This window comes from Geotrypetes seraphini, chromosome 7, assembly GCF_902459505.1.
Source record: "Geotrypetes seraphini chromosome 7, aGeoSer1.1, whole genome shotgun sequence".
Lineage (NCBI taxonomy): Eukaryota > Metazoa > Chordata > Amphibia > Gymnophiona > Dermophiidae > Geotrypetes > Geotrypetes seraphini.
In genome coordinates this window covers 73,654,423-73,669,540 of record NC_047090.1, presented here as the reverse complement: position 1 = coordinate 73,669,540, position 15,118 = coordinate 73,654,423, and the positions used below count along the sequence as shown (strand labels likewise).

General features: G+C 43.3%; 1 protein-coding gene across 5 annotated transcripts in view; it reads left to right on the top strand.

Annotated features, from left to right (window-relative positions):
- Nucleotides 1–15,118, top strand: part of CASC1 (cancer susceptibility 1) — a 156,785-nt gene that overhangs the window by 116,501 nt on the left and 25,166 nt on the right. For all 5 annotated transcript variants that reach the window (XM_033950857.1, XM_033950858.1, XM_033950854.1 and 2 more), the window contains 2 exons: nt 611–773; nt 1,528–1,742. In XM_033950857.1, coding sequence (XP_033806748.1) covers nt 611–773; nt 1,528–1,742 — 378 coding nt within the window. The remainder of the gene's footprint in view (nt 1–610; nt 774–1,527; nt 1,743–15,118) is intronic.

The following is a 15,118-nucleotide window of genomic DNA, read 5'->3' as shown; positions in this document are numbered from 1 at the left end:
AGCTGTGTTAGACTGTTAGAAATAAAAAGGTGAAAACTTGGTAGGAGAACAATGCTAGACTCAAGTTCTCATACAGCCATGCGGTCTAAAAATATGGAAACTGTTCTCTCTCAGACTGAAGAAGGGTAGGCTTAAGCTCTGGTTGCAGCCTAGCTCTCAGGGATAAGCAAAGCCCTTTGGGGATTTAAGTCCACAGAGCATATTTTACTTATACATCTTAACATAAACAAACTTGTTCTTACAGTTTATAAAAAACAGAGCAAATGCCCACATAAAGTGGGGGGAAAACAGAAACATATTATAAACATCTTTCAGAAATAACATCTGAAAGTCATAGATAACATACACAAAAAATAGATAAAAAATTAAATGTGGGCTCATTTGAAACACATACTATTATCAGGTTTTTGGGGTGGTTTTTTTTTACCATTTTCTAATTTATATGTAATAAAAAAATTTTTAAATGTTATTTTTCTGAGTAGTCTATTACAAATTAATTTGTGCTCAAGTGATTTGAAATGTTTAAAGATGAAAAATTAACATTTTCATTTTCATGGGAATCTTTTTATTATTATTATTGCTTTATACAAACTGTTGTAATTATTTTCAGTTGCTTGAAGGTGGGTTACAAACATTTACGTATCCTATGGAAACGTCACCTAGACATGAAAAGGCGGGAGAAATTAAATTTCCATCTATTGGAGTTTCTTTTAAACTTTCTAAGGATGTGATGTTTTTTGAGGAACCCCAGGTTGCAAGATGGGATCCTAAAGGTACAGTAGATGTAATCCATTTTTACAAGTTATTTGTAGTCCTGATTTAAAGTTATAAGAACATAAGAATTACTATACTGTGACAGACCGAAGGTCTATCAAGCCCAGCATCCTGATGATGTGACTAAAATAAGACAGTTGTAACGTCATCATTTGGGCTTCAAGTGACAAAGTAGAGAGCCATATATTATCATATGATCATTGATATGTACTTTCTTTCTAGAATAGTTCTATTGAAAAATAGGATTTTATTTAAAGAAGATTTAAAACAAAAAAAAACAAAAAAACAAAACACCAACAAAACACAACCCTGAAAAAACTAAACTCTTAATAGTTTTCTTGAACAGCTGACTATATATGTACCCTGTCTGATTACATTACAGCTTGTACAATCTGAGAATAATAGCAGCAGAAGATATACCCATTAAGCCAATTTACTAATATTTGCCTTAACTGTTACTCATCTGCTTCAGTCTTAGAACATTAAGGGCCCTTTTACTAAAGCTTATTGTGTGCTATGCATCATATGACCATTGGTATAAAATAGGACATTCAGCATTTAGTACATGCTATTTCCATTAGCAAGCACTAAGCTTTAGTAAGAGAACACATAAATTAACTAAAGTAAAGCAAATCTCATCTCATAAGACTATTTGTTTTACAAATTATTTTATTGATTGATCTAACTAAAGAGCTTCTACAATAAATGTGTATGATTTTAATATCACTCACATATATATTTTTTTTTACCAAGGTAAAAATTGGAGGACAGACTACATATCCAACAAAATTTACAGTGTTGAAGATAACAAGATTTCATTCAAGATGAAATCTTGTTATACATTTACACTATTTCAGAATGATCATATCAATATGCCTTACCTGTCATGGGAGCTAAGACCAGAGGGACTAAATGGAGCTATATTTTCCATCAGTTCAGCTTTTACTGATGTCCAGTTTGAAATTAAGGTAAATATACTGTTAAGTATGCATACTAAACCCAAACCCTTTGTTACAGCTAATGCCAAATACATTTTGGATGCATTGTACCAGGTCAATAAATATTTTAACATGGACCTCTGGTAACATCCTTCCACATGGCCAATTAATGCCTGACCTCTGGGTAGCCTAAGCATCCTCTCCCTACTAGTGGTGAAATAGTAGATACATTTTGTTCTCAAATGAAGTGGTGAAAAGGGAATGGTATGAGCAAGGCTCTGATGCAAAGTAGCGGGTCAGGGCTGGCTTAATCATTGGATCAAGTTAAGTTCTGGTCCAGAGCGCCGGTGACTAAAGGCACCAAAATCCCAGCCTCTGATGTCACCAGGTCTACAGGTTAAACCTATCCTGCCCCCCTCCCCTCCCCCTTGGTCTGGTTTCTCCGATTCTCTCTTCCCATGGGTCTGCCACTGTTCACTCACCTTTCTCACTCCTCACAACTGTCTTGTAACATTTGTGTTGACTGCTAACGAAAGCAGCAGCAGCATGACAGGCTACCTTTAGCCAGCCTACAAGATAGAAAGAAGCTAAACTCCACAGGGAGGGGGCACTGGAAGCTATGATTTGGGAGTGGGCATCGCTAAAGCAAGTTGGCTCAGGGTACCACCATCCCTTGAGACAGCCCTGTAGCTGGAGAGATGCACACTTTATGAGAGACAATCCTGAGCAGATGGAAGGAAACTCAGTGCTTGCTAGTGGGGATTCGCTTCTACATTGGGTGAAATGCAACTGTAGTTCCTGGAGATCAAGAGTGAGCTGCAGACAGTACTTGGAATTGTGCTCTGAAATTGTTGACGTGGGACAGAAGAACCTAAACCAACAGCCTCCAGCCTCCAGTTAAGTTCTAAGGGATTTACAAAAGAAAAATACAGAAGAATGAAAAGTTTTAATCATCTTAAGTATCTAGAGAACAATTAAGTTGTCAAATGTCTCCTAAATAATTGGTAAGAGCAAGATGTTGCGATTAGAAAACTAAATCCGTATCCCAAGCTGCTGCCTGGTATGACAAGAAGCTCACAGTGAGTTATGGGACAGTGTCAAGGATATGGAGAATTTGGCTGAATATAGTAATCTGATACTGAAGGATTCCAGAGAGAGATGAGAAATACATGTGAAGAGAGGGGATTAATCTGTTCGTTGAATCTTTTAGAGGTTTCTCTATTATCTCTGATGTCATGGCAATGGGGAGGTTGTCATGCACACTGTTTGGACTCCTCCCACTGCCAAGAAAAAAGAGCTACTATTGACTCAGAGCAGAGAGCTAGCTTTGGCTCTTTTGAAAGATCAGTTTTGGTGTTCAGCAGCAGTGTTGCCAGTTGGGTGGTTTACCTGCCCAATTGAGCTAGTTTTTAAGCCTGACGGCAAGAAATAAAGGGCTTGGGCGGGGGATAATTGGACTATTTTGGGCAGGTAACAGGGTTTGTTGATTTTTTTTTTTCATTGGTTTTGCTGCAGCACAACAGGCCAATCACACATGACCTTAGGAACTCTGGGCATCCTTCCTTCTGGTCATCTTTGTGGGGGAGACAGGTTCCCTGCCACGGCTGCTAAACTGATCACGGCAGGAAGATTCCCTTGCCGCAATCAGCTCAGTGGCAACACGATTCTCTAACAGGCGCCTGTGACATGGATGCCAGTTAGAGAATCGTGGTTAGGCAGTCACAGACACAATTCTGAAAAGCCACTTAGGTGACTTCTGAGACTGGGCATCCTATAAAGAATCGGGCCTGTTATGTCCAGAAGATTGAAAAGCTTTTAATTTTGGGAAAAACTTTTATGTTAAGTGCTTGCTTTTATTGTATTTTTCCTGAATATTTTGCATTTAGGTTTTGGTATTTTGTACACCATTATGGACTATTCGGGATAGGTGCAGTGTATAAATAAACATTTTGTATTTGTATGATGCATTTGTTTGATAAATTAGAGGCGCTTTCAAGCTGTAATTATTTGGGCTACTTTTTGGGATACTCAGACACAAATTGGGCTACTTTATGCCATGAGTTGGCTGGAAATTTTTTTGCCATCTGGCAACTCTGTCCAGGGGAAGGAATTGATTCTGCAAGGGCCTTTCTGCTACAGGAGTTTCCTTTGGCAGTTAATTCCCAGGAAATTTAGGCTATACTGGAGAGAAACACAAAAGTAGAAGGTATAAAAATCCTAAGTAGGATGAGGGACTTCATAGAAAAAATTAGCAGCTCTGTGTGTATAACGTTATGACAGACCCTAGGACTCTTCTAGAGGAAATTGTACCAAAACTCTGAGACCTCACCCTGGAAGATTCTGGCAGTAAAAAAAACCTAGTGACCCCTTAGAATAGACAGAGGATAGCAGTCTAGAGAAGGAATTCCCTGAACTTTTAAATCAGCAAGATAGAACCCTAGCTGACATTAAACCAATGCTCAGTCTCAGAGAAACTATTTTTAAAGCGCTAGAAAATAATCAAAAGACTCAGAGAAAACACTGTTTATAAGAGGTTAAAAACTTTCAGGCACATTTCCTGTGCCTGGAGGGGAAGATGATTATGAAAATTAGATTGAGCAAGCTGCCCAGATGGTGGAGGACTAGGAGTGCCCTGACATGGGAAAAAGATGAATAGGCAAAAGTATAAGGGGCCCAGCTATTCAGGTTTTTGGGGCTGTAAAAGCTGAAAAACCCCAAGCCTCAGCTGAGGAATGCCTAGATGCATTAGAAAGCATATTTGGCACTGCAGAAAGAGGGTCTGAGCTGTATTTTAGATTTAGAAACACAGGTCAAAAATAGGGAGAAAAACTTTCAGGGTACCGCTGGAGGCTAGAAGTTGTGCTTAACCGAGTAGTCAGGAAGGATGGCTTAGTACCTTCAAGAAAAGACTCTGCATGGGAAGCATCTCTTATTAGTTCTATCATACCAGACAGAATGATCATGCACCTGAGGCTCCATGAGAGGAAAACATAACCTCCTGCTCAAAGAGGTCAGAGAGGAACAGGAAGCAGTAAGTCTGGCTTTGGTAGGGGCAAAGAAAATCCCTGAATCACCTGCCAGGTCTTTTGCCCCACTGAATGAAGTGACTTGCTTAAAAGTCTATCAGGCATTTACAAAAAGAAATAGCCTCCATGAGAACACAGGATACTGCTATGCCTATTCCAAAAGTTGAGAGAAGCAGTTTGCTTGTGCACGGTCCTGTCCTTTTTGCCAAAAGTTGTTTCAGTATGTCATGTTAATCAAGAGGTAAAGAAAAAGAACTGGATTCTGAGGATGCTGGATGTAAGAAGAGTCCTCCTACATTATCTAGAGTTTACCAAAGGGTGCCGACTGTCAGACCATCTATTTGTGCTCACCAATCAGGCTAGACATGGTAGAGCGGCTTCTAAGGCTGCCATTTTAAGATGACTACAGATGGCCATCTTATTAGCATATATTGCTTGTGGCAAGTAATCACCATTCTCCTTGAAAGCCCATTCCACAAGTGTAGCCTCTTCATGGGTGGCAGCATGGGCAATTTCCCCCCAGAGAGATCTGTCCACTCTGCACACGTTCTACAGAGTGGACATGGCTGCATGGGAGGATACCATCTTAGGATTCTCAGTGTTATGTGCAGGCACAGAGGTCCCAACCTAGATTTCTGGGACTGTTTTTGTATGTCCCTACTGTCCAGAATGACACACCTATTGCACTAGAAAGAGAGATTAGGTTTTTACCTTGTAAATAGCTTTTCTAGTAGAGAGGTATGTAATTTTGGAATCCCACCTGCCTACTTTCTCAGTCAGGAAGTTTGAGTCAAAACTGAGATTTTGATGTCAGTCAGACCTCCAGAGGGTGGAGAATAACAAAGGCCAACAACAAAAAAATTACTTGGGGTGCTGATTCAGAAAATTGCATTGAATAGACTGCATCAGCTCTAGTTTCTTAGATATAGTTGAATTTATTAATAGTAGAGCCAAACATGAACATTGGAAAAAAAAAAGATAGCCTCCAAGGGAATATATGGTGGTTTGAGACAAAATGTAATCAATGAACCTTTGGTAGCATGAGATAGAATCATACTGCTGCCACCACATATTAGGCCTGATAAAACAATTTGTAAAGGCTTTGAATAAAGATGGCTTGTGCATTGAATACATAGCACATATATTACCTGCACTTATCATGGAAAAACTGAAGGTAGGAATTTTCAGTGGTCCACAGATCAGACAACTTATAAATGACTCACATTTCATAGCGTCAATTAATGAAATCAAAGCATGTGCCTGGTCTTCATTTGTTCTTGTTGTGAAAGACTTTCTTGGCAACAAGAAGGCAGACAACTACACACAATTAGTAGAGGATGTGCTCTTTCATTTCAACAGGCTTGGCTGTAACACGAGTGTTAAAGTCCATTATTAGCACAGTCACTCAGATAATTTTCTAGAGAGCCTTGGTGACTTAAACAAAGAGCACGGTGAAAGATTTCACCAAGACATAAAAACAATGGAAGCCAGATACCAAGGAAGATGGGATGCACACATGATGGCAGACAATTGCTGGAATCTCATTCAGGATTGTCCTGGCAGATCCCACTCTTGGAAGTCTTACAAAAGGAACTTCTTGTGTATCGAATGACTGGTAAGTTTATCTCAAAGTTGTGCTTTTGGTATAAAATAAGTAGATTTTCATGTTGTACACTTTCCTTTTAATTTTTAATATGTTTCCTTCATGCTTAAAAGATATTAAACACTACCTTAAAATATGCTGACTTCTAATGGGTGAGCAGAGTGAAGAGTGGTATAGGGCAGTGTTTCTCACCATGCGGTACGCTTAGGGTAACATGGGCCACTGCAGAGGAAATTCCCTGCCTGCCCGAAGCTGCAAAGACCAGCAGGGATCCCTCCTTGGAGCCTGCCCACCCATCCATTGAAGCCAGTCCCTCCTTGCTTCCCACCCCACCCACTGCCAGAGTTCCCTGCTCCTCCCTCAGGATTTCCCTCCGACCTCAAAGCTGACGTTAGAGGAAAGCCTTCCAGGTAGGGGTGGGGTCCCCAGTTACCTCCTCACTCATTCTGCCTTCAGTGGCTTGTTGGGGTGACATGCAGCAGGCAGCAGTTCACTCGCTGCATGTAGCTGACCCGGAAACTTCTACGACTTCAGGGAGGTAAGGCTTGAGGGTCAGCCACATGCAGCTTGTAAATCGCTGCCTGTTGCACGTCCCCCGCAACAAGCCGCTAAAGGCAGGAGCAGCAGTGCAGTTTGAACAAGAGAATAAATTGAGAAAGGAGGGGGGGAAGGGAGAAGGAGCACGTTGGGACATTGGAGGAGTATGATTCTTGGACAATGACTGGAAGGCAGGGAGGGGGCAAAACTTGACCCAGCAGGAAGGGGGAGGGATCATGAACATAGCACACAGAAGGGAGGGAGGCGGCACTAACTTGGGACAGAAGGGAATAGAAAGGGAGAATTGTTGGGCATCTGTGTGAGTGAGAAGGAAAGGAAGAAAGGAAAATTGGGCATAGAGAGAAAGAGGAGAGAACTAGAGATGCATGGGGATAGAAGGATGAGAGGAGAAATGTTGGAGAGGGTGGTGAAGAGGGACAGATTGAAGGGGATAATGGGGAGGAATGTTGGACATAATGATGGAGGGAGTGATATGGCATGGTGCTGCAGAGGGGTGATAGAAGGATAAATGGGCATAGGGCTGGTGGGCAGTGGTGAAAAATGCTACTCATGATCTGGGGGATGAGAGGGAGAAATTGATGCGACAGTAGAGGGGGTGGGAGAGATGCCTGGATCTCTCAAGACAGATGGACAGTGAGATTTGTTGCCAATAAGGGTGGAGGAGAGAGGAAGAAAAGTTGGACTCATTGGTGGGACAGAGAGAAATGGTTGAGGAAGAGAATGAGGTCTGGAGGAGAGGAAGTGTTGGACTCAAGAGAGAGAGAATGAGAGATGGATGGGGAGGGCAGAAAGGAGGGAAGGAAAAATGTCACACTCAGGGGAAGTGGGAGAGGGCAGAGTGTAAAAAGTTGAACTCATGGTTGGGGGAGGGAATGAGGACTGAAGGAGAAGTGTGCAGGAGGAAGAGAGAAAGATGTTGGACTGGTGGAAAGGAGGGAGAAATGTTAGTTGGATGAGGCAATAGAGGGAATGGGAGAGATGCACCCTGGCTCTCTCTCTTTCCCCACTCCCTTTGCAGCTAGGGAGGGAATGAGAAAAGGACAGTGAGAGGGAGACATGTTGCAATGTGGGGGATGGAGGAGAGAGGAAGAAAAGTTGGATTTATGGAGGGACAGAGAGAGATGTTAGTTGAGGAAGGGAATGAGGTCTGGAGGAGAGAAAGCGTGCAGGAGGAAGAAAGATATATTGAGAAGGAAGTGCAACCTGAATCTCATGAAATCAGACAACAAAGGTAGGAAAAATGATTTTATTTTTAATTTACTGATCAAAATGTGTCAGTTTTGAGAATTTATATCTGCTGTCTATATTTTGCACTATATTTGTCTATTTTTCTATAGTTGTTATTGAGGTGACATTGCATATTTTAAAAAAGAAAAGCATAGGCTTATACCAAATTAAAACTGAAGGTAAAAGCCTCAGAGAAGGGCCTTCCCACCTACACTAAAGTGGTTTTCTAAAGGTGGTTGAGCGGTCACCTCATTGGCAAAAACCTTCAATGAAAATGAAAAAAGCTCTATGCTGTGCTCTGCTATAGAAAACAAAAAAGATAGAAGAAAAACATTTCCACTTATCTTCTGCTAATCGGTACACCGACGGTGGCCAGTGTTTCACAAATCTGCTGCCTCAGACTGGAACCACAATAGAAAAACAACATAGTTAAAACCATTGCTTTATGTTCCAAAAATAGTCTTCAATAGCATAGATGAAAATCTACAGGATATACCTTTAAAGTGGAACGCTAAACGTGTCTCCTGCATTTGAAAATGGCTCCTTCAGGCTTGCATCGACTTTGAACACTCCCGGTATAGTGGCATCATAACCAGAACTGGTAATGCATCAAAACTAAGACGCTATTACTACAACGTGAAATTTGCTGACAGACTAACAGTCAAAAAAAGGTAAAAAGGCATCCATACACGTGATAAAGTGCAGAATAAATGCAGTGTTAAAGTGCTAGATGAAAAGTCATAAAAAGTGCAAAAAGACTCTAAAAAGTGAAAAAAAATCCTATATCTAAAATCAAACGTTCAAATAAATTAATAATTAATAAAAAGCATTCCAATCTAATCTCCGATTCAATCCCACAGGTTCTTCACTATTCAAAGTGTGAATCCAAAACTGTTCAGCTGAGTTACGTTGCTGTGTGATTGACCACATCAGTGAAGGCAGCATGAACAGATCCCAACGACTTCTGCAAGCCGAACAGTTTGGTGTGCTATTTTAAATAAATGTGCATTAGAACTTATGATTTTAATTGTAGAAACGGCAAAAAAGAGGATTGCAACATCAAGTGTGTAGACCAAAGGACTCGGGCACTGCACACTGCAAATAAAATCAATATGAAAAGCTCATCCTTCTGGCTCCCTGATATAGCATAGCGAAACACAGACTGTGTTGGAGCCGTGAACTGACCTTTTCAGATAAGTGGTCTACTGTTAAACAACTTTTGTAGAGCCATAACATTTGCCACTCAGTAGAAGCGAGAATCCTTGCTCCATGCAATGTGTTATTAAAATTCAAGCACCTTTCCAGCGACATTGTACCGCTTGCTGTGGCGCCTTGCTGAAGAGCTTATGAGCACATTTAAATATTTTAAAAAACTTTAAATGTCATATGATGATAACAGTGGAATTCGCACCATGCTCAGATTGTTCACAATAAAATACACCAACTCGGATATAGTGGCAAAAAATGGGCTGCAGCTTTATTTTCATTAAGAACAATCCTTAATAAAATCAACTTATCAACATTTTCAAACACAGTGTAGCTTATTCTCAAAATTCTGGAGCTACTCGGTGTCGAACTAGCTCCCCTTCTAAAATTTCCCCCATTCCTCAATTCCCTTACAGCAAGGCTCATGGTGCCGCAGAGTCCAGCCGCTACCCATGGTGGTATCGCACATGAGCAGTTACAAAATTTAGTCACCAAATCTGTTGCATAGCCACACTGATCCAAAATTGTTTCCCTGACATAGCATTTTTTCTGCAACAAAACTGCGACCAACCCTATCCCCCCCAAACAAAACCCTCCAAATAGAAAAACCCCCAACATAGGGAAGGGAAGGGCGGGACAATCTTCCCCACCAACCCTAACCTTCCCCACTCCCTCCAAACCTCTAGTGCTCCACTGCCCACCAATTCTCCTCAGAAAACTCCTCCAATCCTAGAGCCCCTTTTACCAGCCAATCCTTGCTCGCTCTCACCTACACCTATCCCTACACCTCTTACTTCCACCCCTCCCCTTGCCTAACTTGCCTAACAACCCACTACCCATCCTCCTACCTACCTACTACTATTTAATTAACCCTTACCCCCCCCAAAAAAAAAAAAACAACAACAATCTTCGCTGGCTCCTCCAGCATTATAGGCCCGCAGATTAATCTGCAAGCTACTAGGGGTCAGTAATCTGGAAAGAGACTTGGGAGTGATGGTAGACACGACATTGAAGGCGTCGGCACAATGCGCCACAGCCTCGAGGAAAGCAAACCAAATGTTAGGTATCATTAAGAAGGGTATCTCGACCAGAACGAAGGAAGTCATCCTGCCACTGTACCGGGCTATGGTGCGCCCGCATCTGGAATACTGTGTACAGTACTGGTCACCGTACCTCAAAAAGGACATGGCAATGCTTGAGGGAGTCCAGAGAAGAGCAACTAAACTGATTAAGGGTATGGAAAACCTTACATACACTGACAGACTGAAGAAGCTGGGGTTGTTCTCCCTGGAAAAGCGGAGACTCAGAGGAGATATAATAGAGACCTTCAAGATCCTGAGGGGCATCGAAAAGGTTGACAAAGACAGATTTTTCAATTTGAAAGAAACCACAAGAACAAGGGGTCACTCGATGAAATTGAAGGGGGACAGGTTTAAAACAAACGCAAGGAAGTACTTTTTCACACAGAGGGTGGTGGACACATGGAACACCCTTCCGGAGGCCGTGATAGGAAATAGCACAGTACAGGGTTTCAAGGAAGACCTGGATAGGTTCCTGGAAGACAAAGGGATTGAGGGGTACAGATAAGAGCAGTGGAAGGTTTAGAGATAACTGTAGAGGTAGGCAATAAAATTAGTCAGGGATCGCTGACCAGGCAATATGCCTGATGGGCCGCCGCGTGAGCGGACCGCTGGGCTGGATGGACCTCTGGTCTGCCCCGGCGGAGGCGACTACTTATGTACTTATGTACTTAACAGTGGAATTCACACCACGCTCAGATTGTTCACAATAAAATACACCAACTCGGATATAGTGGCAAAAAAATGGGCCGCGGCTTTATTTTCATTAAGAACAAACCTTAATAAAATCAACTTATCAACATTTTCAAAAACAGTATAGCTTATTCTCAAAATTCCAGAGCTACTCAGAGTCGAAATAGCTCCTCTTCCAAAATTATCTCCCATTCCCCAATTCCCTTACAAAATTTAGTCACCAAATCTGTTGCATAGCCACACTGATTCAAAATTGTTTCCCCCATGTGCAGAGACAGCTTAGCTAGTCACTGCATCCCCCCCCCCCCCCCCACACACACACACAAAAGCTGCGGCCCCGGGGGCCTGCATAACAGGTCTCCAACAAATCCTGCACTGAACTTAAAAAAATATCAAGCCCAATATCTGACAAATGTACCCCATCTGCCCGATACAACCCAGGGCAGTCAACAGTGAGGAAATCATGGCACAGAACTAAACCTCCCATCATGCCCAGAAACCTGGAAACTTCAGAATTAACACGTTTGCTTAGACGCTCAATATCTTCAACTTTACGAGCATCTCTCCAGACCAACCGGGGAATGATGCAAGACCATACAAAACGAGTGCCTGGAAAATAAAACAAGGCAGACAACAAATCTTGCTTCATTCTCCGAATAAGGTTCACTCCTTTAGTATAACACAAATCGTTACCCCCAACATGGAAAACAATCACTTGAGGCGAAGAAAAACATCTAGCATGCAGTAAGTTGGAAGAAACTGTTCCCACAGCATGCCTCTCAAACACAGCCATCTGATGCAGATTCCCAAATGCACCAGTCCAAGGTTCGGTCCCCAACGAGACTCCTTTGCTTGGCGCAGAGCCCAAAAGACATAGGAATGGCCACAGAACCATACGCAATTATCAAGCAGCAAGGCATCTGTAGGAGAAACTGAAGCAAAACAAGATTAAACACCAGCAATGTCCGGCAGAGCGCCCACATAGCGCTGATAACAAGCCGAACGCCAGCGCCCGATCCTGCATAACAAGAGACGCAGAAGCTCCACGCCCTGCAGTATAAGACGCCGCCCCAATTCTAAAAGAATGTGTTCCAAAATGCGTCTGATCACAACCAACCGCTAGTAAACACAATTTGAAAACAGCACCAAACTGATAACGCATTAACGGTGCACCATTGGCATGAAGGAGCCAAAATAAGCCCCCAACAGGTCGCACCGCCGCATACTACCGAGAACAAAGGACTGGACACAACCCCAGCCCCTAGTGCCCTTAACACCACCCACGCTCCAGCGCCCATTTGGTCAGTTTTAGATTTACGAATGCGCAAACGCAAACAGCGCCCTTGCAAAACCACATCTGCAACCAACAACCCAGTCTCCCCAGCAGCAGAAGCTCACTAATCCTCAGGGCTGCAAAAAAGGCAACACTAAATGCCACCTTAAACAGACACACCTTCAAGGCATCAGTACAAACAGTAGGCAAAGCATCCCAAAACTGCAACAACACTGCCAGAGAAAGAGGCAAACGTAAAGGCCTCAAACCCTGAGCACTGCTGGAATGCTGAATGCCCTGAAATAATTTCCACACCAAAAACGCAGCACAAGGATTAGCATAACCCAATAATTGGGACAGAAATGCCACGCTCACTAAGGAAGAGCGCACTACACCTACCAACCACCCCTGCTGCCGGACAAAAAACCAAAAACTGCACCATCATAGGCACTGAAAGGCAGACTGCCACTAAAAACTGGATCCACCAAAAAGAGCAGAACATGACGCCAACCAGAGCGATAGGATTTCCAAGTATTCACAGCCAGACTATTCCGCAGCAGCTCCATTAAGAATCCAGCACTCTGCTCCACAGCTCCACCAGCATCACAGTAGGTTCCAGGTCTGCCATGGGGGCTAAAGCCTGAAACGGGCCCACTGAAAACGAGATAAGGCATCGGCAATCTCATTAAGCAAGCCTGGAACATGCTGAGCAGTCAGAGTAATATTTAATTGCAAACAACAGAGCACAATCAGACGCAGTAACTCCACCAGCAACGGACAATGAGCTGATTGTGCATTAACAGCCTGCACCACTGCTACATTTTCCGAAAACAGCACCACCTTCCTGTGCTGCAAACGGTCACCCAAATCATAGTTGCTACCCAAACAGGAAACAATTCCAGAAAAGCTATATTAGCAGCCCACCCCCACTCGTGCCATCAGACCGGCCAAGGTTGAACGCACCAAGCTCCCCCAAAATAGGCACCGAAACCAAAACCTGCAGCCGCATCAGTAAACAGACGTAAATCTACCGAGGAGACCGCTTCTTGCTGCCACACACAAACACCATTAAAGCTCTGCAAAAACTGATACCAGATCCGAAGATCAGCCTTAACACCCGCCGTCAGGCATACCATAAAATGCTTTTTAATAAGACCCCTGGAAAGAATAGCCAAACGGCGAGAAAAACACACGTCCTATTGGAATCACCCTAGACGCAAAATTAAAGTGACCCACTAATGACTAAATCTCTTGCAAAGTCAACTTAGACTTCCCCAAAGCCTGCACCTTAGCCAAAGGTAGCCGAGATTCCATCCGAATAGAATCTAGTTCCACACCCAGAAAAACTAAGGAAGTAGCAGGCCCCTCCGACTTTTCTAACGCCAATGGCACACCCAAACTCTTAGTCACAGCCTCAAACGCTGCCACCATCTGAGTAGAACCCACTGGACCCCCAAACAAAAAGTCATCCAAATAATGAACAATACTTCCACAACCCAACACCTGCTCTGTGACCCAATGCAGAAAAGATGAAAAGGCTTCAAAATAAGAACAGGACACAGAACACCCCCATCGGCATGCACTTGTCAAAATAATAACCATTTTGGAACTGAAAACCCAACAAATGAAAAGAAGCAGGATGGACAGGAAGTAAGCGAAAGGCAGACTCTATATCCGCCTTTGCGAATAAGGCCCCCAGACCCAAACTGCACAGCATAGACACTGCCACATCAAAAGAAGTATGCTGCACAGAAAAGAACAAAGGACCAATAAATGAATCCACACTGCGCCCCGGGGAAAAAGACAAATTATGAATCAGCCTATACTTCCCCAACTCCTTCTTCGGTATTACCCCCCAAAGGTGACACCACAAAATCCGGCAATGATGGGACAGAGAAAGGACCAGCAATCCTTCCCAAACCCAACTCCTTCAACTTATACCCGTACCACCTCCACATTCAACTGTACCGAAAAACGCATTATGACACAAATGTGAAAGGAGGGGGCCAGCAAAAGGAATAACAAAACCCAAATGAAAACCCTCCCACAACTGCGCAGCATCCTCCACCGGATAAAGTTGCAACCAGACATCCAAAACTTCCAAATTAATAAGCGAAGGGGCTTTAGCCATGTACGCTCCCCGGCAAATATCCAGAGGGCCGCACTCCTGCACCCTGGCCTCCCCCACCACTACTGGCACACCTAAAGGCTGGGTGGGAACCGGCACATTGACTGCAAAGGTGACGGTATTTACAGGATGTCCTCATATCGCCCAGCATTGAACTGGAAACAAAAGGTACTGGGTCCCCCTCGACCAGCCGATGGCCCAGCACCTCCTCCCTGGCCCCATGAACCCCGAGGTAAATCACTGCACTGAGGTAGAGGAGACTTCACTTGCAGAGGCTCCCCCATAAAACCCAGACCCAAAGGAACCGCTGGGACAAAAGGACCAAGACCTGGCTTGTGTCATCTACATCCCGATAACCCCACGCCCAAGATTTGTGAACCGCCAGACTTTTACGAAGCTGCTCATCGTAGTTTAACCACGACCAGCTCCCATAAGTCCAATACGCCCGTAATATCATATCGGCATAACAGAACAAATCCACATACAGAACCACCGCCGCATAAATATTAAAACCCAACAGCCAGTTCATGATAGTACGCGGTACACGAGACTTCTTACGAGAGCCTTCAGCCTTACCATCATCTTTTTTCTTATCACATTTATCATGCTCCTT